We start from the raw sequence: 27,796 nt of genomic DNA, 5'->3' as shown, positions 1-27,796 counted from the left end.
GTTGACGGCTTATGAGCCAGCTCCGCTGAATGGACCCTTTATTTATGTGATGTGGACGCGCTCCAGCTCCATCATGACTGCTCTGTCATCAGACGGCTCAATCAGAGCCTTGCTGACTCACTGTAATGAAACCCAAACAGCTTGAGGTGAAGGCCTGTCAGATGTTATGGCTGGTCCTGCCGATGCAAAGGCCTGTCTGTGAGGCTCTGGGCTGATGTCTTGATGCTGCCAGTTGGACCTGGTGTCGGGATTTTAAGCAATGCTAGACTTCCAACAATTATTTCATTCTGAAGACATTGTGAAAAATATGCTGTTTCCCCAACATCTGTGCATTTTGTTACAGACCCATCATGACATGACCATGAAAAATGTAAAAGAATCCATAAAAACACCGGAAACAAAGACTCACAATGTATGAATGTACAGAACCCTTGGCTAACACTCCTTCAAAATCACATCCTTGCTGTAGGTCTAGAATTTTTCTTTTAGCAGAAAGGACCCTACATTGCACCTTTTTTGGAGGTTTTCCTGCGAGGGCAGCTCAAATTAGCTTTTACTCCAAGAGTGTAGTGGACCGCTTTTGTGGAAGTCTTCTGTCCTTTCCCCCCACTTCTCTGGAGGAAGGGTTTCAAAGTCTCACATATACAGTATATATTCTACACAGAGCAGTGAAATCTGTAAACAGTAGTTCAGCTGTTTATTTTTCAAGTCACTCCCTGTTTGAAATCTCCTAAAACAGTGTGGGTGTTTTAATGCTGAACGGGGCATGATTACAGCCTGCAGTTAGTACTCTGTGGGAAAACATGTCCAACAGATGCGCTTACGTTCGAGAGACATATTCAAATAAATACCTTGGATAGAGACACTACTGTGGACTTTCAACCGCACACTCTCTGTACTGTTCTCTGTCTTGCACACTTTCTCCATCTTCTTTCTGTCTTTCTCCATCTCTCTCTCAATCACTCCAACTTCCTTTTGAGCGTCTGTACTTTTCAACAGCCATTAGAAAAGATCTATTTTTCTTCAAACATACACTTCACTTCACCATGAATAAATACAGCGTGTAGATGTCAAAGTCAGGTGCGGCATGAAATCCCTTCGTGCAGAGCGCTGTCGGGTCCGACTCCCCCTGCAGCTGCGGCTGCCCGGTAGTCTGCAGTGCCGAGTTTCAGTGTTTTTAGCTGCACACCTGCACCGGGCTGGTATGTTTATGATGCGCATCCAGCGGTAGTAAGCTTAGAGCCTTGAGGTGGCGGGGGTCCTTCTCGGTCTCTGCCAGGCGTTGGCACGCCTAACCCCCCCTCCACCGGCTTCAGTTTCCATGTTTAATAGATGAGCCAGCAGCGAGCGGGCGAGCGGGCACCAGATGAGAAGAACCTGATAGCTGCCAACGGCAGGCCCCGCGCTGGAGTGGCATGCACACGGGATCCCATTGAAAATAAATCAATAAAACGGTAGCCTGGAGCAGCAGATCTGCTTTCCCACAAGCATTCCCAAAAGCATTCCCAAAAGTGATAGCACTCCAGGGCCCTGCCAAAAATGCACAACAAGTCACTGCCTGAGTAGCATTACAATATTGAACAATGCCAGGAGGGGTAATGCCGTTCAAAAGAATGGGTGAGGGCAAGCGTACGTGTGTGTTTGTGAGTGTGTGTGTGTCTGAGAGGGAGAGAGCGCATGTGTGTGTTTGTGTTTGTGTGTGTGTGTGTTTGTGAGTGTGTGTGTCTGACAGAGAGAGCATGTGTGTGTTTGTGAGTGTGTGTTTTAGTTTGAGTGTGCTGGATGTTATTTCCCATTTTCTGCTGTGCACAAGTCTATTGATTTGTTTGTCCTTGTACTAAATGAAGCCTTATAAGACATCGTTGGAGGGCACAGGAGGTTTGGAGGGAAAGTAATCTGGTAGAGCGGAAAAGGGAAGCTCTATTTCTATATGTGAAAGGCGTCTGGCCTGGGATTGGAATATGTCCTGGCGTTTCCCTGGGTGGTCTGTGTGGAGCTGTGGTCTGGGGTTTGGGGCTGTGTTTTTAGGGGGCCCATCTCGAGAGTCATGTCCAATCAGATCCACAAATCGGAACATATGACTCACCCACACCACACAGGCAAATACACGTACGTTCAACTCATGCACAAACACAATTGTCACAGTCAGGCTTGCAATTGCCTATACCACCACATGCCAGCCCAAAGAGTGGGCAGCCCAAGTTACATAACTCTATGTGTCTTTTAGCTGCACTAGAAGGACATTAACCATTATATCAGCTCACAGTAGGCTTCTGTTTAATTACAGTTGACTACATCTAAACCTACACAGCCACTACAGTGTGTGTATGTGAGTGTGTGTGTGTGAGTGTGTATGTGTGTGTGTTTGTGTAAGTGTGTTTGTGTAGGTGTGTATGTGTGTTTGTGTAAGTGTGTGTGTGTTTGTGTAAGTGTGTGTGTGTTTGTGTAAGTGTGTGTGTGTGTGTGTGTGTGTTTGTGTAGGTGTGTATGTGTGTTTGTGTAAGTGTGTGTGTGTTTGTGTAAGTGTGTATGTGTTTGTGTAAGTGTGTGTGTTTATGTGTGTGTGTGTGTGTGTGTGTGTGTGTGTGTGTGTTGGTGTTTGTGTGTCTCTCTGTGTTTGTGTACTTCCAGCTCATCTCCTCCAGCAGGTATAGCCTCTCCATGGGGATAAAGGGTTGAATGTAAACCTGAAGGGCATCGGGCATTCACACACAGCGAGTCCCACGCTAGGGTCATGTTGCAGAGTCTAGACAGCTCGTCTCTTTTTGCCTTTTCAGGACAGTGTGGCATTAGGTGAGCATTTGGCAGGTCAGCACCCCAGTCAAGCCCTCTCCCATCTCAGCCCCCTCCTTCTTAGTCATCCACCAGGTCTCTTTGTCCTTCTAGGCTCCGGCACTCTGATTCTGGACGAGAGACTCAAAATGGCCATTTTGCAAAACAAATATTTGACATGTATAGTTACTCACGACATGACTGCTGTGTACATTCTTGCGAGAATGTCAGTCTTCATACACTCACATCCTTCGGAAAAAAATTATTATACTTTTTCCTTTTTTGTCAGAATGAAGTAGCATCAACTCGATTTGTTTCTGAAAATATTTTTGGTTCCAATTGAAGTTGACACTGTTCCTGCCCTGACACTTTTCTCACCTCTGATCTTCTGTCTCACCCGGAGTGTGAGGGCTTGCCATCCGCTCTCGCCCGCTGGATCAGGTTTTCCTCATCTACCTGTCTAAACCCGAGACTTCGGAAACCTAATCTGTACTTTGTGGCCATTTTCAGCATTCCTCTAAATGTTTGTTAATGCGTAAATGTTTTTCGAAAGAGGTTTGGGGGTTTGGGTCCCTCCTGTGGAGCTGAATTAGAAACGACTTGTTGATGTACAACACCGTGCCATGTTTGCCCTGTAGGGTAGCCTAACTGACGGACCGATTTTAAAAGACCGCTTCGTTCTCCGCCATTTACAAACTCGGCAGAGACGGGTGGGGCGAGTGCTCCAGAGCTGCGGGATATGAAAGCCAATCCCTTGACACTTGTCATAAATCACGGCCCTCCTCAGACAGTTTATCTAAGGGGAAGATTTGTTAGTTTAGCTTTTCCCTCTGAAAAACTACACCTGCGCTGCGAACACAAGCTCCTGTCAAACAGCCCTAATGTTATCCCTAATCCACTAAGTGTGACATCCTACACCTCGATGAGCCGGTGTAGGCTGAGGACTTAAAATATGGGATGAATTATTTTGCTCTCTCTTTTTTTTTCTTCTTTTTTTTTTAATGAATCCTGTTGAACACGATGTACAGTGTTCCAGCCAAGTCTTCTAATATCTGGTTTCTGAGGTGCACTTTACAAGTGGCTCAAGGTGGGGAGTGTGCGACCCCGGACAGATGTCTTTTATTGACAGCTCACCTAAACGAAGCCATTACCACATTGGATCAGTTCTGGTGATTTGTGGTTTGTTTTAAGAAGAGGTGGCTTCATTCCACGAACATTGAAGTCATTAGGATCATTCCAGTCCTGGAGGGGTGTGTGAGTGTACACCTCCTGGGGGGTTGGTGGGGGTGGGGGTGGGGGACTGAGTCAGAGGCATCCTTGCCTCTGCTGCCGCTGTGGGGGGGATTTTTCTGGCAGCGGGGCCGAGGGCAGGCGGTTTACCGTACCGTTTCACAGGCGGAGGCTGCCGGAGAATGCTGAGGTCATCAGAGGAGGCTGAGAAGAGAATGGTTTATGAGGGGCTGTCTCGGTGTTCAAGTGTGGTGCGGCTGAGGTCAAAGTTCACAATCATCGTGGACCCTCGACAGAAGGAGTTGGTTAATGAGACAGTGGACAGTTTGCTCCTGTTAGCAGTGCTCTTTTGATTGCTGTGAGCTTTAATGCACGCTCACTCTCACACATGCTCACTCTCTACCGCCCTTCCTGTCTCAGTGGACTGTGTGATCCTAAGCTAATGTTGCAGACGTGCTTACTCATCTTAAAGGTGGGATGTGTACAAGTCTGCTGGTTCAGTTGGAAGTTGACCAGCATGTGTACGTTTTCTCTGTGTGTGTGTGTGTGTGTGCGTGTGTGTGTGTGTGTGTGTGTGTGTGTGTGTGTGTGTGTGTGTGTGTCTGTATTTGAGAGAGAGAGAGAGAGAGAGAGAGAGAGAGAGAGAGAGAGAGAGAGAGAGAGAGAGAGAGAGAAAGAAAGAAAGCAAGCCTGGCTCAGAGCTTCTCAGCACCTGGCTGACATTAGAAGCAGGCACGACAATAAAGAGCTGAAGTGGAACTGGGAGTTCAGGACTGTTATTGGCAGGGCAGCTCGTCCCTCGGCCAGCACCGAGAGATGATAATGGAGGGGGGGTTGGATTAGAACGGGAGAGAAGCTATTAGGTCAGGGAGCGAGGGAGGTGGAGAGTCCCAGGGCTTTTTGTCCTTCTGGCCACCTGTGTTTTTGCTGTGAAATGGCCTTGGGAATTACTCATTCACACGGTCATTCGGTGTTTATCTTCAAAAATGTCTGTTTCCAGATGAATCAGTGTGTGTGTGTGTGGGAGGAAGAGACAGGTAAAGTCATGTGTAGTGGAAGGAGATCATCCCATAGGAATGCCTAAGTGCTGTAAATCAGTGGGGTTCCTTGGAACTCACACAGATACTCTCTCTCTCACACACACACACACACACACACACACACACACACACACACACACACACACACACATACCCCCACACCTTATTTCCTATTTCTCATACTGACAGTACATTTCTTGTTCGCACACATTTTTGAACATACAGGCCGAAGTCTTTCCTTTTAGGTGAAGCTTGGCATTGCCTTCTGTTGCACTATTCTGTTGAATTACTTTTATTTTTGTACTTGTCCAGGATGTGATTTATGGGGAAAATAATTACCTTACCTTGCATTTCACCAGACCCCATCCGTATTTGATGCACTGACTGGACTGGAAGTGTGTGCAGATGTGTTCCAGATCAAGGCTTTCTGACCCCTAAAACGCTAACTGGAGAGTCATGTAATACGTGATTAGTAACAAACATGTGTTTCCTCTGCATATGTGATGCGTTACTTGACTCTTCAAATCATGTACTGAGATCATTATCTATCTGTCCTCACCTTTGTGAGGGGACGTACAACTAGGATGACTTCCTGTCCTTATTGTGTAACATGTGACCAGGGACTTCATAGCCCTCTCCAAAAAGAGTGTAGTAACAGACGCTAATAAAGCGCTGCAAGGCCTACTTGCTTGTCACTTTCTATTTGGATTGGCTTGGAGAGGACATGTGAAATAGGATAGATTACTCTCTGACAAATGTAATGAAGTGAACTAATCCCATTAATATCGCAATGACGCAAGGAGTCATCTCTGATGTAGTGCTTGGAGTGGCTTCGCCAACACTGGCAGTACGCTGTCTGTTTGTCCAAACCAACTTCATATGTGATTATTTATTTGTCTGTGTGTCCTGCCCAATGTGATTTGTGTCTCGTGGTTTCATTGTCTATCCTGAGTGTCTAAAGTAAATGTGTGTTGGAGTTGGAGTCTGACTGTCCGGTCCTTCTTCTGTCCCGTGTCTCTCCAGAGTGCCGTCCCCCGTAGAGCCGGCCTGAGGGACTCCCGCCTCACCGCCCAGAGCATCGTTCATCGCATCAAGAGAAGCCAGAATGGCAAACGGCCCGAACAAGGTACGGCAGCCTGGGAGGCTCCAACCTCTTCCATCCCACATCGTCAGTCAAAATGAAATGTTTAATCTAGCGCTCTGGCCTCCCACATAAGCTGACTGTAAACAGCATTTCAGTGGAACTTTTGGGTGTGTATGGTCGGGTTTGCTTGATCTGGCTTTGTGTCTGCTTGTTTTTGTCTGTATTGGGTCACACACTGTGTGTGTGTGTGTGTGTGTGTGTGTGTGTGTGTGTGTGTGTGTGTGTGTGTGTGCGTGTGCGTGTGCGTGTGCGTGTGTCGAGGATGGAGTTGTCTGACAACATGTCTGACAACATGAGTCTGACAACATGAAGATGGATATGAATTACATGCATGTGTCATATGTGTTTAATGCACATTGACTTCAGAAGGGAGAGAGGCAGATGGAGAATGTCGAGTTCTCCAGCCCATACCTCTTGTGATTGTCTGCGGGTGCTAAATGCACAAAGCGGAATCCAGCGGTATCTGTCCTTGGTGGTGGAGAATGTCGGCTCATTTGTTGTGGTGTACCTTTGAAAAGGCTGAGATGTGGGTATGTGAGAACTGCAGCGGTCCGTTGTTTGGTTTTCTCTGTCATTTTCCTGAGTGTCAGGCTGAACAAGTCGGTGTTCGTATATTATATTTTTTTAGAAGTCACACACACTCCGCGCCCCTCTCCGTCGCTCTCGAGTTACCCAAGTGGCATTCCTGCTCTCCACCTCGGTTCCAAAAAGCAGTCAGAGGAGCAGTGACGAGCAGGTGGCTTGCGAGTCTCTTGTGAGTGTCCCGTTTCGCTGTCAGTGATTGGTTTACACGGAACCTCTTTCTCTGGTTCTGTGGGTGGGAGGGAGGCTAGCAGATGTTTGTTGGTTTGCCAATCAAAACAGTGATTCAGGGAAGACTCTCAGATGCGCACTGAAGAGGCCTGTGCTCTGCCCAGCTTCACGCCTGGCAAAGGGAGAGTAAGCCAAAGCCAGAGCCAAACGAGACAAAGAGGATCATCATTTAGGCGGTTCATATTTTTGTGTTTTGATAAAAAAAAGAAATGAATGAAAGAAAATTGTATTTACATGTGAGCATGTTGCAGTTGCTTAACTGAATGAAAATGTTATCCCCTAGTTTAAAAGAAGAAATTAGAACTTCCAATAGCATCAACACAAGCTTACTTCCCCTACCTCCTGCTCTCTCTCTTTTTCTCTCTCTTCTTTCTCTCTCTCTCTCTTTCTCTCTCTCTCCACCCACCATAGAGTAGGTATGCCAGTGTATTTGTCAGAGGTTGAAGAATGCCAGGAAATCTTGGCAGACTTGGCAAAAAAGATGCCAAGCGTGCGGCTGCCAAAAAGATGGTTGTTTGGCCTCCACATCCTAACATGCCCAAAACCATTGTGAAACAAAGATCCGGAAATTTGCAACAAAAAGAAGAAAAGAGAAAATATATGATTGGTATGAAAGGATGAACCCACAACAAGCAACCCTTGAAAGCAAAGGATAATAGGAACTATTACTAATAACTAAGAATGTGCTCCAGTTGATTTACAACACTTTCATTACAGTTTCTCAGAATGTTCCAGTAAAGCTCACGTCACGTGTGCCTAGTTTCTAAATGTGTAACTCTCTTTCTTTCTTTCTCTCTTTCTCTCTCTTTCTGTCTGTCTATCTTTCCCTGTGTGTGTGTGTTTGTTTGTGTTAGAGTGCATGGTTTCAGGGAGTTATTGGGTTCTTGGAGGGAATATTTAAATGCTACAATGAAAAAAATGAACAAAAAAAACATCTTAACCATTGTTCACAGTAATTTTAAGTGGTTATGAAGGGCTTTTGGTTTTGGCATACAAACTGTGAAATACATTCATAGCTTCCTTGCAGCATCAACCAAGTATACTTGGTACTAGTATGCTAGCTACCAGGCATATCCAGATTTGTGAATCACCAACATCCAAATAGTCACATGGTGTGTGAATCATTAAGTAGTTTAATGTCCTCATCTGACAACTTAGCATTAAAGTGTGTTTTTACTTGGCAGCCAGTCTTGCAGCCATCACTTTGTAGCAGTTACCTCAGTTGATACACCTTTTCCCTTAGCAACATGAAAGGGAAAAGGGATGTGTGAGGAACAATGCAACAATACAATATGACAGTCCTGAAGTTGCGTACTTATAGAGTATGGAGATTAGAACTACTCTCAGGTCTGACTATGGGATTTAAGTAATATGTCAACTTTTGGTGAATGTTGTGTTGCTACATTAGTTGTTTTAAAGTTTCTAAAAAGTGTTGTGCAGTTTTATTCAGCTATTTTAGTTTTGCCCCAAAACCAAGTGCTCTAAATCAAATATTCTAAAGATATCTTAACCCTCTGAAATGTTTTTAAATTTAACCTGGGATATATTTATTTATTTATTCATCATTATGAATTCAAAAATGCTGACAGTGCTTGCTTTTGGTCATTGTGCCATTATAAACCTTATAAAGCCCATTGTGTAATAACTACCTCTAATAATACATTGTAAAATTTTGTAGTATAACAATGTTAACAATACATAATAACAATGGTCTTTTTATATTTTGGATCTCTGTATAAGTTAAATAGAATTATGATAAGTTGTTGCTTTTTTGACCTCAAACCATTTTTATGGTTGCAAGTAGTCTGTTTCTCGTTGAACCTTGGATGTCACTTTATATAAACCTACAACTGAAACAGGACATTGTAAACAAGTACTTTGAGACATGATCATGAAACCATAAACCATTACAAACATCCTTGCCTCTTATTTAAGAAGGACAAGAAGGAACACAAGTCTGTTTAGAACGGGTAGGTTGACCCGCTGATGCACATCCACCGTGTTCCACAGAAATCGGCCGCACGCAGCTTGTGCCTTGGTGTGGCTACCAGGAAGAGCCAGATTCGTGTCGCACCATTTCCCTTCCCCACATTCATTTTAGACGTGTTTGTTTGTGACGCAGTGAGAATGAGGGCATGGAGCATTTCCACAATGGAGGAGAGACACGACAGCATGGCCTATTATAAGAAATGATGCCCTGTGATGGCCACTAGAAAGAGCTGTGCACGCCCAATTTAAAGACACGGTCATGGAAGCAGCAACTGCTGAAAACATCCGTTGCGGTGTTGGCAGTAGCCTCTCAACTCTGCTGGAGGTCAGCAAGCCAACTGTAGTAGGATAATGACAGTTGAATTGGTCCTTACTGAATGTGTATGGTTGGATGGTTGGAAAGTCACAACATAAGACAGCCATGTCAGTGGAATTTGGATGCATGGGGCATTGCAAAACATAAACATCTCAGTCTCCAATGGAGAAGAGGCAACTTCCCACAAGTCTGCTTCGAACTTGTTGATTGAGCGATTGGTGCACTTGCAAAGATGCATTCCATGTAGCAGAGCGCTCTGTCAGTGGCTGTGCAAATATGGCACCCCTACAAGGCTGCAGCCACCAACAGAAACCCTTAACACTTCCTTTATCAGTGCTTTCTGTACAAATGTGGCATCAACGTGTTTGTGATGGTGAGCGGATGCAGCAAGCCATCACTAGCCCCCCATCAGTGACACGCTGTGTGCGGTGTCACTGAGAGGGCTGTCTGTATGCCACCACGGCCTAGATATGAGAGAAAGGAGGGCGAGGCAGGATGAGAACAGACTGGAGGCGTGCGTCAGGACTTGAGTTCAGAGTGTTCGTTGGTCAGCGGAGTCAAGATTCAGTTTTATCTGAAATGAATTATGGCTTCCCATGCGCTCATTGTGATTCCAAAAAAGTTTCAAATCTTCCCTATAATTGTAAACAGGGATTGTAAAAGATGTCTGGTTCGACTGTAGAACAGATATATATATACACACACACACACACACACACACACACACACACACACACACACACACACACAGGTGTTTCACAGACTCTTAAAATGGAACCGGCTCAATGTAACAGAACAGAGATTGAGCAGTTGTGAAATCCAAGCCAGGGAGATAAATCAGCCAGACTTGGCCTCTTCTGCCTCTGCCCTAATATAAAGCCCAGCTTTGATCCTGTAACGGCAGTCTAATACAGCCTCCGTGATGGATAGCCCATTCTCGTGTTTAGCATTCTGCTGGGACGAATACGATTTGTCCACTGTGGAGCTCTTGTTAATGGTCCATAGAATATGTCTTATATTTACAGTGTGATTTACAGAATTTGTAAGTGCTTTGAACCTTAAACAGTCTTTAATGTAAATTAAGGATAGGAAGTAGTCTTCAGTTTGTTTGGTCACTCTCCCATCTCCAAAACCCTTGCTCACACACACACACACACACACACACACACACACACACACACACACACACACACACACACACACACACACACACACACACACACCACTGCCACCACTCCTACCACTCCTATCAACAACAATCTGACCACTGATTGATTTATGTCAAATCTAAGATTATTTTTAATTGCATGCTAAAAAAAAAAAACATAGCCTCATACACACATAGTTTAATAGGCAGAGAGACATGGACCCAGGAGCAGGGGAGCTCTTTAATGTTAACTGTATCTCCACTGTCTAATGCTGTAAATGCCTGTCAGGTCAGTGTGATTCTGTTGTATTTGGTGAAGTGTTGACAAATGACACTATAGTGATACTATTAAGACATGCATTAATGATTAGGGTGTGCATGTGCATGTGATTGAGACAGCGTGACATAAGAGAAGAAAGACTCCCTGTACATCTCCAAGACAATGAATATGTTTGGGCCAGAAGGTAATGTCTGCTTATTCTTCCATAACACCAGCACTAAACTGCTTTGACTTTGTGTGCAGCGTGCAGTGCAGTTGTTTGAGATTAAGCTCCAGAATGGATTGGCAGTTCTCATCTCTAATTCTTCAGATGTACTGATTCTCTGTCATCTGTACTGACACAGACAACAACAGACACTCTTCATGAATGATGTTAATGACAACCTAAAACCAGCAGAGGGAAAGAACAGCAGTACACACACACACACTCTCTCACTCACTAACTCACTCTCTCACTCACTAACTCTCTCTCTCTCACACACACACACACACACACACACACTCACTCTCTCTCTCTCACTCTCTCTCTCACACACTCACACTCACACACACACACACACACACACACACACACACACACACACACACACACACTCACTCTCTCTCTCTCTCACACTCACACTCACACACACACACACACACACACACACACACACACACACACACACTCGCCTGCATACCCTGACACACACATATGTACACACACAGCCCTCGTCCTATGGCTCACCCTAGTCTGGCGCAGGATCCCTCTCTAAAATAATCAGCTCTCTTTTATGTTGCTGCACTTTGCCTTAAGTATGGCGTTTGCTTTGCTCTGCGTCTTGTGGCAGATGTGTTTTTGCAGTACGTGTTGTGAAAATGTGGTTCCAATGTTGGCTCTCTTTGATGCTAATTTGTTCCATTCATTAAAGCGTTTTACCCCTTCTATTTTTTTTTCCCAAGTCACAATCTGTTTACAGAGCCAACGGGGGGACTCTTCTGTGAAGTGAAATCTCAAGGGGTTGAGGCACTAAGGACTTAGTGTGTGTGTGTGTGTGTGCCTGTGTGTGTGTGTTTGTATGTATGCACACACACACACACACACAGAGTGAGTGATGAATGGGGAAAGATGGGACAGTCTTTGTTGTTTGCATCCATGTCCTCGTTGATGAGTATTTATTACTCATTAAAGTGAAGAGAGACTTAAGCTGAGGTCATGTTTAAGTGGCGACACCTGCTAGCACAAACAGCTGAGTAATGAGCTGCCAGTGCCCCAAGTGTGTGTGTGTGTGTGTGTGTGTGTGTGTGTGTGTGTGTGTGTGTGTGTGTGTGTGTGTAGCTGTATGCTATGCTGTTTGCATGCATGTGTGTGGCTGTTTGAACATGTGCACAGTGTATGTCTTCTGTGTGTGTCTGTGTGTGTGTGTGTGTGTGTGTGTGGGGGGGGGGGGGGGGGGGGGGGGTGCAAGGGCTTACATATTCACTCTCTAAATAATACTGAGGTCCTGCCTTCCTCAATTGGATCTCAAACCAAACATCCGGCACTCTTTACACTTGCTGTAACGGTACAAACACCATGTTACTGAGCGTGTGGTTTTCGAGCGTGGTGCAGGAACCAAACATGGTTTAAAAGCAGCATTCCTGTGATGGGCTGAAGGTTTTGTCCTCTGTGCTGATATGTTCCTGATTTATGGATGGTAAGCAACAAGAGGGGAAGCCAGAGCTGAAGCTGTTCCCACACATAAATCTCACTCGGTAGGACACCCTGTGTATATCATGGTAACTATGTTGGACAACTGTTTACCTTCATCAGTCAATGAGAAGAGTGTGACCGGCTTCAACAGAAACCAGAAACATGGTGTCCCTTCACACACAAGAAAAGCAGAGAACTGCTGGTTTCTGAATTCTGTGTTGGTTACTAAGTCTCAGGCCACGGGAATGCAGAACTTACAGTAGGATTGGTACTGGGCACCACAAACTGATTTTGATGACATCATAGGAACTGGGGGATAGTGTACTTGCTTATGCAGACAGATATCTATATTCACATTTCAGCCTATGCTTCCTCAGCAGCACTCCCATATATTGGTTTGTTAACTTGATCTCTAGCAGAAACAATAATCTCTGCACGACATCTGAATTTTGGTAATTTCACCGTGTGTTTGTGTGTGTGTGTGTGTGTGCCTATGCGTGTGCCTGTGCCTGTGCCTGTGCCTGTGCCTGTGCCGGTGCCTGTGCCTGTGCGTGTGCGTGCGAGTGTGCTCGCTCTTCTGTGATGTTGGACTGCACCTAAAGAGTCTGCAGGAAGCAGCATGATTTGTGTGAGATGGGCAAGTAGCTGAATGGAGCGTGTGTATTTCCTCTCTTTGGCCTCACTTGTCCTGTCGTCTGCCTGTCCTGTCCGCTGGCTGGCGCAGGCCCTGCTCTGTGTCTATCTGCTGGATGCCATGCAATCCATGTTTACTTTCACATCAAAGAATGCACTGAACACGCAGCAAATGAAAGGCATCTGGAACAAATACAGAATTGAAGGGAGCGTCTTTAGCAAATTGTTGGTCTTACTTTTGATCTCTGGTGTTTTGAGAAAAAGAGATATTGCGTGAGAAGCACATGCAAGGCGACACGCAGAAACAGCTTTAATTAAGAAAAGCAAAATGAAGATGTCTCATGGAGGCAACAACAACTTGCCAGCCAGTTTAAACAAGCACATGGTGTGAGTGAAGGTTTGTCTCACTGACGTGTCGGTAGGTCTGTGGTAAGCCTTCCGTAAATCAACTAGCTTTGGTTCAACACCCCTGTTTAGAGATTCTTTTCCAATTGTTTACCTTCTGTCCCTAGGGGATGAGTGTACTTATATATGCCATTTATATTGGCTGTCATCGTTAAACAGGGTAATACCACCAATAACCATCATTCAACATGGAGCTGTCGTTGAAGTGTTGAAGTGACGTGGGCGTGCATGTTGTTAGGTAAATTGTGGCTTTTTTTTGTGGCAGTTTGTGGATCGTGGGCATGGATGTGTCTGGTAGGTGCTCAATGGGGTTACAGTGGTCAAACATTCTTTTGCTAAAATACTTCAAGACATAGCCACAAAACCACCAGAGAGACCGAGGCTTTACTGAGATCCACATTTCTGGATACTGATCTCAGAGAAGAAGTCCTAGATTGTTCTGGGAAATGTTTCATTTGAGACTTCTTCAGAACAATTCTTCTCTCCACCCCCTCCATCCCTTCATCTTTTAAGGGCTCAACATGTGCTTGGCACAGAAAATTAAAATACCTGGCAAATTAATATCAGTGAAAACTTTCCAGGTTTCCCCTCACTCTTGCTTTCTCTCTCTTTTGCCACAGACGCTGTGGCCTTCCTTGAGTTCCTGTGTGCCTGTGCGTTAGTGAGACCTACCTTGTGAGGCCATTTTTATTTTAATTCAGTAAAATTCCAGTCTCTAAATGCTAATTACTCCCAGACTAGAGCCCCACCACCACCTTCTCTTTTCTCCTCAGAGAGAGAGGGAGAGAGAGAGGGAGGGAACGAGAGAGAGAGAGAGAATCCGTCTTTTCTCTTCTAACGTGGAACAGATTTCACCCAGCTTTCCTCGTTAAACAGACCCGCTGATGAAAATCTGTTTATTTATCTGCAAGGCATAAAAAACAACACTCTGGCCTTGTGTCGTAAGATGTTATCGTTAATCATCCTCAAGCGTTGGAGTAATGCCATCACAAACTTCTGCCTATCTAAATTTATTTCCAGGCACACACACGTGTGTGTGTGTGTGTCTGTGTGTGTGTGTGTGTGTGTGTGTGTGTGTGTGTGTGTGTGTGTGTGTTCAGACTAAATTCAGCCGCACTGTTGTAGCTGTACAACAATATAGTGTTTTGATATGTCATGAAATTGAAACTGACTTTTAAAACTAACTCTAATTTTGTCTTTCTCTCTCTTTAGATCAAAATGGTGGCAATGGAAAAAGAAAGGATAGAAAAAAAGGTACAGCTACCAGAGGCTATAAACATATTTAGCTTTTGGCTTAAAAAAAAAAAATGAAACATTGTACAACATTTGTCCAGACAGTTTATTTGTGTTTGGAAAGGTGTATACATAGTACATCTAATCCAGATTATCAGCATTGTCAGTTTATTTTGTTCGTATAAGATGAGTAATTGTTTTTGCTGTTGTCTCAAAATAAAACACTTCATACATTTTTGTTGGGTTACCACCATGTAATCTTCTCCTTTGTCTTCCCTCAAAAGGCAAGAAAGGGCCCCCAGGTGCTCCTGGGCCACCAGGCCCTCCAGGGCCTCAAGGGCCCCCAGGCATACCTGGCATACCGGGGATCCCAGGCACCAACGCCATGGGGCCCTCAGGACCACCGGGCCCCCCAGGCCCAGCCGGCCCCCCTGGGCCACAGGGTCCGCCTGGGGCCCAAGGTCCGTCAGGTATGAAACTGCCTTCACAAAATCAGTATCCTCTTACGGAATTGGAGAATATTACTTTTTCCATCTCATGTACTTTGAACAGGGTAAATAAGTGACTGACATCATGTGCATTTATTTGATATTATTGTGCTTGGTGTGGTTTGTCTGCAGGAGGAAGTGACAGGGTTCGGCAGAGAGACTTTCAGGTATAATTAACTTGGTAACGTCTTACAATAAGCTGTGAGTGAACGTCAATGTGAGGTTGATGACATCCTCTTGGCTGTTCTCGTGCCTTCACACACTTTAATGTTCATTTTGTCACAGTTCCAACAGTGGCCACTAGGTGGTGTTCTCTTAAAGATTCTCTTTTGCTTTGTGCTCCACAGCCAGCTGTGGTCCATCTTCAGGGCCAGGAGACCACTATACAGGTGAAAGAAGGTAAGCTTTAACTTTTAGAAAATTCTCTAATTTGATTTTGTTTCTTGGTTAATGACACATGGGGCAACTCTTTGGGTGACACTGATGTGCAACGCTGGGGGAACTCCTTGTCTGAACATCTTACTGTATGAGTGACTTTACTTCTCTGCTTTAGTGTTTTTCCTCCACTCAGCTGGCTTCCGCTGACAGTGCTGCCCAACTATTTAAACAGTTCCCCAGTTTGCCGGATTTATTGTGTATTACTGTGTATTTCAATAGGAGTCAAGTTTCAAGTTAGTTTGAAGTCAATGACAGCCAGTGCTTTTAATCATGAGTGAGAACATGGAAGTGTCTGTTTGTCTCTGTGCGTCTGTCTGTCTGTCTGTCTGTCTGTCTGTCTTCTTTGTTTGTTTGTGTGCCTGTCCGTCTGTCTCTGTGTGTGTTTGTGTGTGTGTGTGTGTGTCTGTTTGTTTGTGCCCGTGTTTGTGTCTTAACTCTTATTACTGATGTTGAGTGACTGCCCTTCTCTCACACTGAGATCTTTCAGAAGGCGTACTCAGAAACTGGAAAATGATCTCCATCCACCACAAGGTGTTTAAGATGCACTCGCACTCGGGGGAGCTGGAGGTGCTGGTGGATGGCACCTACTTCATCTATAGTCAGGTAGAAGTGAGTACGGTCCTTGACCTAACTCCTACTCCCGCCTGCATGCCACTGCGCCATCTCTCCACTAGACTCCTCCTGGGCTTAGACTGGTCCGACGGGCTTGACATTCAAACGAGTGGAACTGGACACTGAAGTGAAAAACTATTCAGTTACTAATTGGTAGTGTGGATCCGCTCTCAAATGGCACGCAACACAAGTTTTTTTTTTTTTCACCCTAGGAATAAATCTGCCTCTCTACTCTATATCCGTAAACAAAGACAGTGGTTGTAGATTTGCCAATGAACAAACCTTTCATTTTCGCAATAAAACAAAGGAATAGGGTTATATTTGTTCAAATGAATTTAGTAGTGTTTTTCAATAGTTGATACAGAGTCTAATTTCTAGCAGAACTATCTCCAGTTGTACAGTGGGATTATGCACCTTCTTTTCCTGGGACATCAGTGCAGCATTCCAGCCCGACCTCAGCAGACGGCAAACATTTGGATTTGGTCATAGCGGGGTCTGAGCTGTTTGATGCATTCGATTCAGAATCTTATATTGCAGTCATTGACAAGTTTTGACCTTGAGGAAACCAAACAAGTCTCTTAAACAGGCACAGTATTTTGACAGACTATATGTTTTTGATCTAAACCCCCCCCCCCCCCCACCCCAGTCAGGCCCCCCCCCCCCCAAAAAAAAATCTGCCCACATCTGTGTCTCCAAACTACAAATGCATGTAGTATAGTATAGTAGTGTAGTGTAGTATAGTCTCTCCTATATTTGGGAGGAGACCTGGGGCTATACGGCTGACTAAGGTGCAGGTTGTCACTGCTGTAGCTTGACATTTGTGCCCATTTCAGTGTGATTCCTCTGTGTGACGCTGCCTATGGAGCGCTCAGAGCTTTAGTACTTGGCCAGTTGATTTGGTTGCAGTTCTAAGTCCAGGGGGAGTCTACACATTTACACTTCAGAAATGGCTGCTTTAATGTTTTTTAGTATTTCATTAAATAATTGTAGTATCAGCTAATGCATCATTATTGTTTAAGCACTTCAAAACTCTTTCTTCAATGATTCTTTATTGTCTGTTTGGTATGGCGTGTTTGTGTGTTTGTGTGTTTGTGTGTTTGTGTGTTTGTGTGGATGTGTGCCTGTGTGTCTGTGTGCCCTGCTAGGTATATTACCTGAACTTCACGGACATTGCAAGTTATGAGGTGATGGTGGACAAGACGCCGTTCCTGCGCTGCACTCGCAGCATCGAGACGGGCCAGCGCAAGTTCAACACGTGCTACACGGCCGGGGTGTGCCTGCTGCGCGCGCGCCAGAAGATCTCCATCCGTATGGTGTACGAGGACACCTCCATCAGCATGACCAACCACACCACCTTCCTGGGCAGCATCCGCCTGGGGGACGTTCCATCCGGTGGGCACGCTTAAGTTAACGGGGTGCCTGCCCCACCCTGCCACTGCACACACCTTACACCTTTCCGCCCACAACTGCGCCCCTTTCCAAGACTCACCTTCGTCACTGCCTGTAGGGGCCGAGTCTTGGAAAAACCAAAAGCCATCTCCGTATCAAGGAAGCTAAGAGCTCTCTCCCACCACTTCCTTTTGCCATTAAACCCCTTTCAGCTCCACCCTCAGGCTCTGGGCCAAGTCCTCCTTTCCCCTCACTCCGTCTACAGCTCACCTGGTCCACGCCCTGGAAGTGAAAAAGGGATTCCATACTCTTGGGGCACCATGACGAACACTTTGGGAATCCTTGACAGTAATCATAAAGTACTGGTGCCAACTGACGTAATCCAGATACATGCAATAGCACGCCAGATAGGCAATAGCATGTCATATAACAGTTACATAGACATAGAAAAAAATGGAAATTGTGCAAATCAGCAAATAGTCTATAAACTCAAGTCATACAGACTGACAAGCTATCTCAGAGGATGACCATTAACGCCAGCAAACCAGAGTGCTGGTCAACACACGAACTGATGAAGCCCCAATGAAGTTAGTATGTAACTATGCCCATGGCCCTGTAGTTCATGTTATGGCAATTTAGCTCAAAGCGCAACCATATAGCCACATACTCTGCCGTATAACCAACCACTAAGCCTTGTAACTGAACACAATGCTGTATATTCAAAGAAGTGGTCCTGTAACTCAACACAGTCATATAACCCAACATTGTAACTACTCTTATGAATATGCAAAAAAAAGTCACACATCAATCAGATAATCTACCAGTCAACTTCTCTCTCTTCTCCACACATACTGCCATATTATGGTAACCACACGGAGGCTGCCAAACCTCTAGAAGCCATAAAGGCTCCAGTTGTATATACTGACTGTGCCAGTTTGCAGCTGGATGTGAAATCACAGCAAAATCACCGTGGGTGGTTTTGACGGAGTGATTTGAGATGTGTTCGATTACAGAGTCATGTTCCTTTTGTTGGCGACGACAAACATGTGAACATAGTGGCTCTTCCGGTCCTTGGCCCTGTTCAGGATTCCACATGGATTTTTTTTTCCTTTTCTTTTTTGAGGAGCTGGTATCTGATGTGGAGGCCTTCCAGACGACTTTGGTGAAAGAAGAATCTATCAGGAATCATTGTAAGAAGTATATTTGCCCGGAGCTGTATTAATCTTTGCCTCGATTGAGCGAAGGTCAAGACATTCCATTGAAAGCATTGTATGGGAGCTTTGAATGTGATGATGTCACAAAGAATGATGAACATTGTTTCAATATGCCGCCAGTCTCCATGCCTACTTCTGAGGGCATTTTCATCTCTGCTAGTTTTCCGTTGAATCTTTTTACATAGTAATATTTTTTGTGTCCAAGTGATATTGTAGGTAAATATGATATATTTGTTATCCTGTTTTGCTGAAAATAATGTACATTTGTATACTGTATTGTGGGTGTAAATATGTACATAAATAGAATTCTGTTTGGTTGGTTTTGTAAATGGATCTGATTTTTATATTAAATTGTTTCTTCCTCACTCTTAAACACTCTGAAATCTTGTCTGATACAATTTCCTTTGTGTCACAGAGGGTGGGTGGCAGTCCAATAATAGATGGTGACATCTCCAATTGTTAGTGATTTTAAAAGAAGTGTGCTTGGTCATTTCTCAGTTCTCCTCACTGCTTCATAAGTGAACAGCGCCTCTAGGTGGACATCGATATAGCTATGCCTTTATAGCGTTAGTGACGCTGTGGAAAGGCTTCTCTGAGTGGTGTGAAATTTAAAACTTAGGAACTGTTTTTTAGAATTTTCCACTTAATAAATTCAGGCCACGGGAAACCGTGGATAACTGAATCCGTGGTTACCAAATGGGCGGATACGGTGGTTCCACTGTATACAGTACAACGAAGATACAGCTGGTACAAATTTATACCAGGCCAAATTTGTGTAATCCATGATTTTAGATTGACTTTAATTCAGTTCTCTTCCATTTTATTTATATAGCGCCAAGAACAATTGGAATTGTCTCAAGGTTCTTTACAGAGTCCAGACCCTGCACGCCATAGAGCAAGCGCTAAGGCTATGGTGGCAAGGAAAAACTACTTTCAACAGAAAGAAACTGTCTAGACTTTAGTCTAGGGATAGATCGTTTCTGATTTTAGCAATATTGCTTGCATGAAAAAAATATGTCTTTGAGATCTGTTTTATGTGTGTCGAATGATAGGTCGTGATCAATAGTTACACCAAGATCTTTGACACTTGTGTTGGATGTTAGTGAGGTGCCATCAAGTGTGATTGTGTCATTCTCAAGTGTTTAGGGCCTACAATCATAAACTCAGTTTTATCTGTGTTAAGGAGCAGGAAATTGTTTATCATCCATGCTTTGACATCTTTCAGGTAAGCTTCTCATTGTCATCAGCATGGCAATATAAGTTAAAGCCATGCTTCCTTATTACAGGTAACATGTACAAAAATGACTAATGAAGGTCTCTAAAGTTAGGAACAGTAGATCAAAAAAAATCAAAACTGCCTGCCTGCCAACAGTAATACAATACAATTTCAGAATCAGCAGCCAAGGAGGAAGATGATACTAAAACATTAAAAAGGTCCTTTTCCAAACAGTTAAGTTTCCTCAGTTTCTGACAGAAAAACAGTTTTCACACATCATCTACAAACAGAAAAATTCCCCATGAGCTGATACTGAGTATGCAGTCCCCTGTGTTTTTACACGTTTAAAATGTTGAAAGACACACCATTAGCAGTGTAACCTGTTTGATACTGTGGGATCAGTAGGAAAGGCCCTACAATGCAGTATCACCTTTGCTTACGCATCTCAAAGCCCAGAGCTTTGAAGACAGTATTTGGATGTCTGGCTTCCAAACATCCAATACACAGTGGTCTGTATGTATATTGCGAGTTGTTAGGGGGTGGGGGGGGTGCCCATTCTAACAGACTTAAACAGATAGGTCTTTGAACTCTGAGTAACCTATTTTGATTGTGCAGTTTAGCATTTTAGGTTTACCATAGTAACCTGATTTGTCATGCACTTTCAGAATTTTCAGAAGTTATATGATTGTGTCTGTGTGTGTGTTTGGGGGAGTGAGTGTGTGTGTGTGTGTGTGTGTGTGTGTGTGTGTGTGTGTGTGTGTGTGTGTGTGTGTGTGTGTGTGTGTGTGTGTGTGTGTGTGTTTTGGGGGAGTGAGTGTGAACTTGGGGGATGGGGGCCGTTTGGGTCCAACAGGAAGAACTGGCCTCTGCTTCCCTTCTCTCCTCAACTGCCGTCTTTCATATACATGAATCTCACCTCACCTTGCACTATCTCCTCACGGAGCCCGAACACAACAATGAAGCCCAGGAGTTTCCTCAGGCCACAGAGATTTTGCAATAAAAAGGAAGGCAAAAAGTTGAATGCTTGAGCTATAGGAGGGGGTAGAATTCACTTCCTTTGAAATTGGTTTCTGTTGCATGTAAACTGTTGGTGAAAACAAAGCAGGAATTTGGTCTCTCAGACAAGTCCAATTCACAAGAAAAAAAACCAAGGCCGGGTGTTCCACGTATCATTGAGTGCCATTTACAATATCTTTCACAAATGTCTTGCTGTTTTTAAAAAACTAGGGAGGATTCACTATGGATTTAGTTCAAATGAATGCTCGCTAGCTTGTGTGTGATGCAGCTCTGTCTTCTATCAAAGGCAATTTGCTTCCATGAGAGACAATAAAGTTACCCTTCAATCTTGCTTAGACACACACACACACACACACACACAAATATGCACTTCTTAAACCAAATACAGTAAAACCAAGCACAATCAACAAACCCTTGTACCAAGCCATTTCATATTAAATCTGTACAGTCACCATGAAAAAATATGAGGAAAAGTTGGTACGGTCTACTACAACACCATCCAAAACGGTTGTGTTCTTCACTGTGTTCAAATACCAGAATAGTTCAGAATGAACAGATGACAAATGCCATCTCAAAGGACTTCTCTATTCAGAGGTTTCTATGCCACCTGGGAAGCTGCTATTGAGAGTAAAAGAGGAATCTCTAGAGATAACCCCACTCTCCTTGAGCAGAGTATTCACCACAGACATAAAAGGGGTGCAGCAGAAGTTAAGTAAACATGCATTCTCTCTCTCTCTCATATGTGTGAATGAGTGTGATTAAGTGTAGTAATCCCCTCTCTATGATATATCCCCTGGAAACCTTTCAACAGTTAATCCTACTGTCAGACCACATATAGATAATGAATTTAAGATCCTCTAACTAGCCTTCTTGCCCTCCCCCTCCCGCTGTCAATCGCACATAAAGATTCCATATTTGATCATCTTGTAGTATAGAGTGAAACCGTGATAACTTCCAAGACTCATAGGCAATGCCTGAATATTACCATGACTTTGATTAATTCGCGGATTCGATTGTGTTTCGCATGTAAAGGAGATGGGCGATGAAAGGATTAACAGGGTAAATCCATTTGAATCTAACAAGTTGTTAAAGGAATTTTTTTGTGGCCATAGACAACACCAAAACGGTGCGCAAATCAATCATTAGCTTAGCCGACCTCATTGTTTTGTTTGGGGATTTTAGTTAAACCGCTGGGATATTCACACGTAAAAGACGGGATATTCGAGAGATAACCAACTAGACATCTTATTTAAACCTCACACATTGCATACTGCATGTCTCTAATATGTCGTCGTGAAGACCTATTTCAGAGTGACATATAAACTGTTTTCATACATACTTATTTAACTTACTATAACAGTACATTTAAATTATCTAAAAAGTAGGGCTCGTCCGGGATTTGAACCCGGGACCTCTCGCACCCTAAGCGAGAATCATACCCCTAGACCAACGAGCCATGCACTGCACAGAAAATAACAGCATTAGGATACAGTCTAAATTGAATGTGTTAGCTGCTAATGTTCTATACACTTTTCATTATATGAAACATCTAGAGTGCATTACGTTTTTGATTTCCTTTATAAAAACAAATGTGTTTCTTGGACATGCCACCTAAATAAGCCATGTAAGCTCATTTTTAAGGCTTGACAGAAAGACTTGGCTTGGGACATGTTCCGGTGCATTCTAAGCACCAGATTTCTCCGTAGGCATATTGTTAGAGTATAATATGCCCTATGCATTTCCATTTTAAGCTTCAAAATGTGTACTATATTATAAGATAAAACTAAATGCTGGAAATTTGCCCAACTGGATCTAGAGGTCTAGTTGCTGGAGCTTTTCTGGAAATATGTTTTTGGCAGTAGCTTTTCATTGAGGTCTTTGCAAATGTCAAAGGCCCACTCTATTTTAAACAAATGGTGGCCTAATCTTTAAAATCTCAAAATAGATCAGGGTCTACATGGCTATTAAATTATACGTAAAACAATATCATAGCGCAGTCCTAGGCTCGGCTATTGGGCGTACGCTCTATAGCCTATAACCTTGTTCTCTATAGGCCTAGGCTATACCTTTGTATCAGCTCGTGGCCTAAGGCAGAAGTATAATGCACTTTTCTTACAGGAATGTGAGCTATGATGAATCTATTTCCATAGTGGTGGCAGCGGTGGAGTATAGCCTCCTATCCTACTGCTTGCGCCTGTGAAGATGCGTCACTTGGGGATACGCCGTGTCCATATGAAAAGAATGACGATGGCAGGATTAGGCTATAACTAGAGAACTAACTAAATCCCTTGTGATGTAAATTTCGATGGGGTAGATCCCGTCTCAAAAGAAATCTTCAAAACACTAATGCCCAAGGCCTGCTAATTGCTTCACACAGAGAGCAATTTACCGACCAGCTCGTCTAACACGGAATGTCTCAGTGTCTGAAGCGATTACAAGAACTTTTGAAATATGCAAACTAATCAAGACAGATTATACGAAATGCGAAACAAGTTAAACAAACCCTTCCAAGTAATTCAAGCCAAATTCTTTGCTTTAAAATAACAGAAAAGTAGATTTAAGTTCAAAATGTAGCCTGGTCTACATAGCCTAGAAGCCCCTGTCTACAGAAAGCACTCCTGTATTGATCTATGGATAGAATGGATACAAAGGCTGACAAACAAGGCTACAGTTTTCTTTTAAGGCTGACAAAAGTGATTGACTCTTCGTGTGAAATCATTAACCAAAAAAAATGGTTAGGCTACAATGTTGGTCGATTTAGTTTGTAAAGTTGTAACCAGGCATACTGATATTATGGAAGAATAACCAACACACATGCAATAAAGAATATGTAGTCTACAAAATGTTAGGCTATTTATCATAGATATAGGTGTGTAGTTGTATCCTACGCTAGCCTGGTCATACAGGTCAGAAAGGGCCTACCTGAAGTTTATTCGCCAAATTAGTTGGGCGTGGTTTCACGGAGGCTGGAAAGATAAAAAAGACACGCTGTTTAAACAAAGCACTGTGTTGTCCGCTTTGGGAGCTCCTGTTTTTGACACTAACATCAATGACAAAACAGCCACTATTTCGGTCAACACTTTTATTCCGATAGCCTGGCTCACTGCTGAATCTGCCAGGACATTTGATTGCAACAATCGAGTTTTTGAGCGGGGACAAGATGCACTATAACAGGAACTTCTCTCTATTCATACTGGTGGTCATTCTGGAAGTGCATTCTAGTGCGGGTATCTACTGGCTGTAAGTGTCACATTTTCATACTGGCTTTTGAATACACCCAAAACTGTGTTATGCAGCTAATGTGTTTCTGTTTATGACAGTTTTACCGGACTAACGGTAACCATGTATCATGATCCCTTTAAAGAAATGTAAAGATGGTCAGCAAACAATTTCCGTTGTTGTTGTGGTGTTATTTTTCAGAGGTCTCACGGTGAATGGTAGTTCAGTGGGTTGGAATCAGACGCATCATTGTAAGCTCCTTGACGGGTTAGCCCCGGACCAGCTGCAGCTCTGCCGACGGAACCTGGAGCTCATGCACAGCATCGTGCACGCTGCCAAACTGACTAAGAACGCCTGCCAGACAACCCTCAAAGACATGCGGTGGAACTGCTCGTCAATTGAGAGTGCACCTCATTTCAAGCCAGACTTGGCAAAAGGTAGGAACCTTTAAATATTTGCGGGGAAAAAAACACCTGTAGGTAGTAAATTGAATCCACCCATTTATCTTTGGCAGAAATTAGACATACCTTTCCCAGAAGGAATATGTGCACTTACAATCACAATGGGTTTTTACAGGTACCAGAGAGTCGGCGTTTGTGTTTGCCCTTGCCGCCGCTGTAGTGAGTCACTCCATTGCAAAGGCTTGCGCTTCAGGAGAGCTCCCGAGTTGCACGTGTGCTCCTGCCCCAGCGGAGCAAGCGCCTCCCGACTTCCGATGGGGAGGCTGCGGAGACAACATTGGTTATGGGCTGCAGATGGGCTCCGCGTTCTCCGACGCGCCTATGAAAAGTCGTAGGTCAGGTCCGCAAGCATTCCGACTGATGCATCTACACAACAACGTGGTGGGCAGACAGGTACATATCACTTTACTGTTTACGTTATTACACGGCTTGATTTCTCTATGCGTTTTGTTATGTTGATGAATCGACTGATCTAATTATACAGATTTGCTATAAATAGATCGATTTGACTGTTTGCAGGTATTGGTAGATGCTGTGGAAACAAAGTGCAAGTGTCATGGCGTGTCTGGGTCATGCTCTGTTAAAACCTGCTGGAAGGGGTTGCATGACATCGGACGCATTGGAGAAGATCTAAAGACCAAGTACCTTTCAGCTACAAAAGTCATCCATCGCCTTGTTGGCACACGCAAGCAACTAGTTCCCAAAGAGTTGCATGTGCGACCAGTCCGAGAGGGTGAACTTGTCTACCTTGTCAGCTCACCTGACTATTGTTTGGACAATGCAAAACATGGATCCTATGGCACACAAGACAGGTAATCAAACCCTTCAGTATCTTTATTTGAAAGCTGAACTGTTGACCTCTCCAACTGGCTAAACCACCCACCGACCCAATCAATAAGCCTAAGTCATTTACTATCTCAACCAAGTGGTATCTTTAGGGAACCCCATTTACTAATACACTGTTTAATGTTTCTTCAGGGAGTGTAATAAGACCTCGAGTGGCAGTGACAGTTGTGGCCTGATGTGCTGTGGTAGAGGCTACAATGCATACACCGAGCGAGTGGTAGAGCGCTGCCACTGCAAGTACCACTGGTGCTGCTATGTCTCCTGCAAACACTGTGAGCGCACAGTGGAAAGGTATGTCTGCAAGTGAACACGGGAGTCGGGTGAAGAAAAACGAGAAGCGACAGATGGACAAAGGAAGAGGTTACCAACTGGACCTGGACTACAAAGCACTGGGTGTACCCGCATTGGGGGCTCTTTTCTTCAAGGGAAAGGCATGCTTTTGTGGCTGCTTGTGACCATAGCGACTCCTGGCAGAAACCATAGTGATGGTTTATAGGCAACAGCGCTATGCTCAGAAGACCCAAATTCTGTTTACATTTGGGTGATGGATGGAGGTCCCACAGGTCCCCGTTGAATGGACAAGACTGTTTGGAGAGGGGGGGGGGGGGGACAATTGGGATGAATAACAAATAAAAGACTTTTCAGAAGTGGCACAGATGGACAAGGCCTGAGTGACCGCTCTGAACAGACTGATCCTTACTCATTAACTCCTCTGCTGAGTAGAGTAACGAGGAGATGCCAGAAGCCACTTTGCGGCGAATATGAATGGAATGGTGCAAGGAGAGAAAACGATTCATGGTTAACTTGCTTACTGTTTAACCTAAATCAAAATGCTCTCTATAGACTGTGAATGTTTGAGATGTTGTATGCTTGTATTTATTGCCTTTCTTGTATTTCTTGTAAGGATTTATCAGTATGAACAATCATAACTCGACACTAATGTTGACCTCTGAGTTTCTTCACTGATGGTCAGACAGTAGGGTGTCCTTGACACACTATATGACTGAAAACCAAATGCACTTACAAACACAGAGGTCATTTAAGGTGAAGGTTTTAAAACTGTAAACATAGGTTTTATGCACAATTCTAAAGCAGTGCATTCACATGTTACTTTAGGATCTGATTGATCTAAGTAAGTTTTGTTAACTGTTGTTACAGGAAAATATATACTTTTGTGGATGATGTGAAAAGCCTGTAACTTTTTTGTCAGTGTCAGTGAAATGTAGAAGGGAAAAAAATGCACACTGTCGTAATTTTTAAATAATAAATGTGAATACTGATTTAACATGGTGTGAACTTTTAGGTTATTAAATATAGATATTTAGCAGTGAGTGCTTTATCAACCTGAGTAAGTGGTAGATACAAGAGGTGTTACATTTTCACAATTGGACTTTGGGTGAGTTTGCAGATGTCTTGCATCAATAGGTGCATAAACTGTTAGTTTAATAATTTATGCCCAGAATGGATGTGTTCCCTGCATCCCTTTGGGTATGCTACATTATAACTATTATAGTAATGTAAACATAACCAGGCCATTACTATTTTGTAAATAGAGAGACTGAACTGATGTCCTATATTTAATTCAGTGTATAGGGTTTGCTGCTTCCATGACATTAAGCCAGTGGTTCTCAAACTTTTCATTGCAGGCCCCTCTTTGACAATGAGAAAATAATTGCCCAACCCCCCAAACCACAGTGATAAGATTGTAGATGCTCATATAGCCTGTTTTACCAGTTTTGTATTACCTGTTTTTAATTTGAAACAACAATATCCATTAGCTGTTGCATAGCTTTTCGTAAACACTTTCGCCTTACAGTTAAACATTTTCAATTTCAATCAATCAATAAGTTGAATCTACATACTTAATCAGTTAAAATGTTTTTTTACAGTTCTAAATGTTATTAGAGCTCTTGTTTAAAAAAAAATGATTGGATCAAATACGTTTTTTTATACATTTAATACGTATCTTTCCATTCTTTGGATAGGTTCATGTTAGGTGCATGTCCGTGGTATTAAAAATTAGGCTAGCTATCCTTTCTAACATATAGGCAGGCGGTAGCAACTGACCATTACCAAGTACATTATTATACAGTACCTTATTATAGTACAATGTGTGTAAGTACAAAGTAGGCCTAGGCCATAAGCTTATCATCAAATAGGTTAGTTGCAGGCACCTATGCTGTAAAAGCACTGCCATAGTTAATTTAACCAGTAGTTTTAAC

General features: G+C 43.5%; 2 protein-coding genes and 1 non-coding gene across 3 annotated transcripts in view; 2 read left to right on the top strand and 1 right to left on the bottom strand.

Moving 5' to 3' along the window:
* The window catches only part of eda (ectodysplasin A), a 35,963-nt gene extending 16,765 nt beyond the window's left edge, over positions 1-19,198 (top strand). The window contains exons 2-8 of the mRNA XM_031571412.2: positions 6,066-6,168; positions 14,654-14,695; positions 14,959-15,144; positions 15,295-15,329; positions 15,510-15,561; positions 16,079-16,209; positions 17,358-19,198. Of these exons, the coding sequence (XP_031427272.1) occupies positions 6,066-6,168; positions 14,654-14,695; positions 14,959-15,144; positions 15,295-15,329; positions 15,510-15,561; positions 16,079-16,209; positions 17,358-17,618 (810 nt within the window). The 3' untranslated portion in view covers positions 17,619-19,198. The remainder of the gene's footprint in view (positions 1-6,065; positions 6,169-14,653; positions 14,696-14,958; positions 15,145-15,294; positions 15,330-15,509; positions 15,562-16,078; positions 16,210-17,357) is intronic.
* Positions 19,199-22,432: 3,234 nt separating this feature from the next.
* Positions 22,433-22,504, bottom strand: trnap-agg. The gene has a single exon. It is a non-coding gene; the product is annotated as a tRNA-Pro (tRNA).
* A 1,566-nt stretch (positions 22,505-24,070) lies between these two features.
* On the top strand, positions 24,071-26,427 carry wnt11f2 (wnt 11, family member 2). The gene is made up of 5 exons (XM_012819544.2): positions 24,071-24,288; positions 24,469-24,704; positions 24,844-25,121; positions 25,248-25,540; positions 25,707-26,427. Exons 1-5 carry the CDS (start codon positions 24,209-24,211, stop codon positions 25,879-25,881), a joined length of 1,062 nt encoding a protein of 353 aa, XP_012674998.1. The 5' UTR covers positions 24,071-24,208; the 3' UTR covers positions 25,882-26,427.
* The last annotated feature ends 1,369 nt before the right edge of the window (positions 26,428-27,796 follow it).

This window comes from Clupea harengus, chromosome 8 (genome assembly GCF_900700415.2).
Source record: "Clupea harengus chromosome 8, Ch_v2.0.2, whole genome shotgun sequence".
Lineage (NCBI taxonomy): Eukaryota > Metazoa > Chordata > Actinopteri > Clupeiformes > Clupeidae > Clupea > Clupea harengus.
This window is presented reverse-complemented; position numbering and strand designations above follow the sequence as displayed.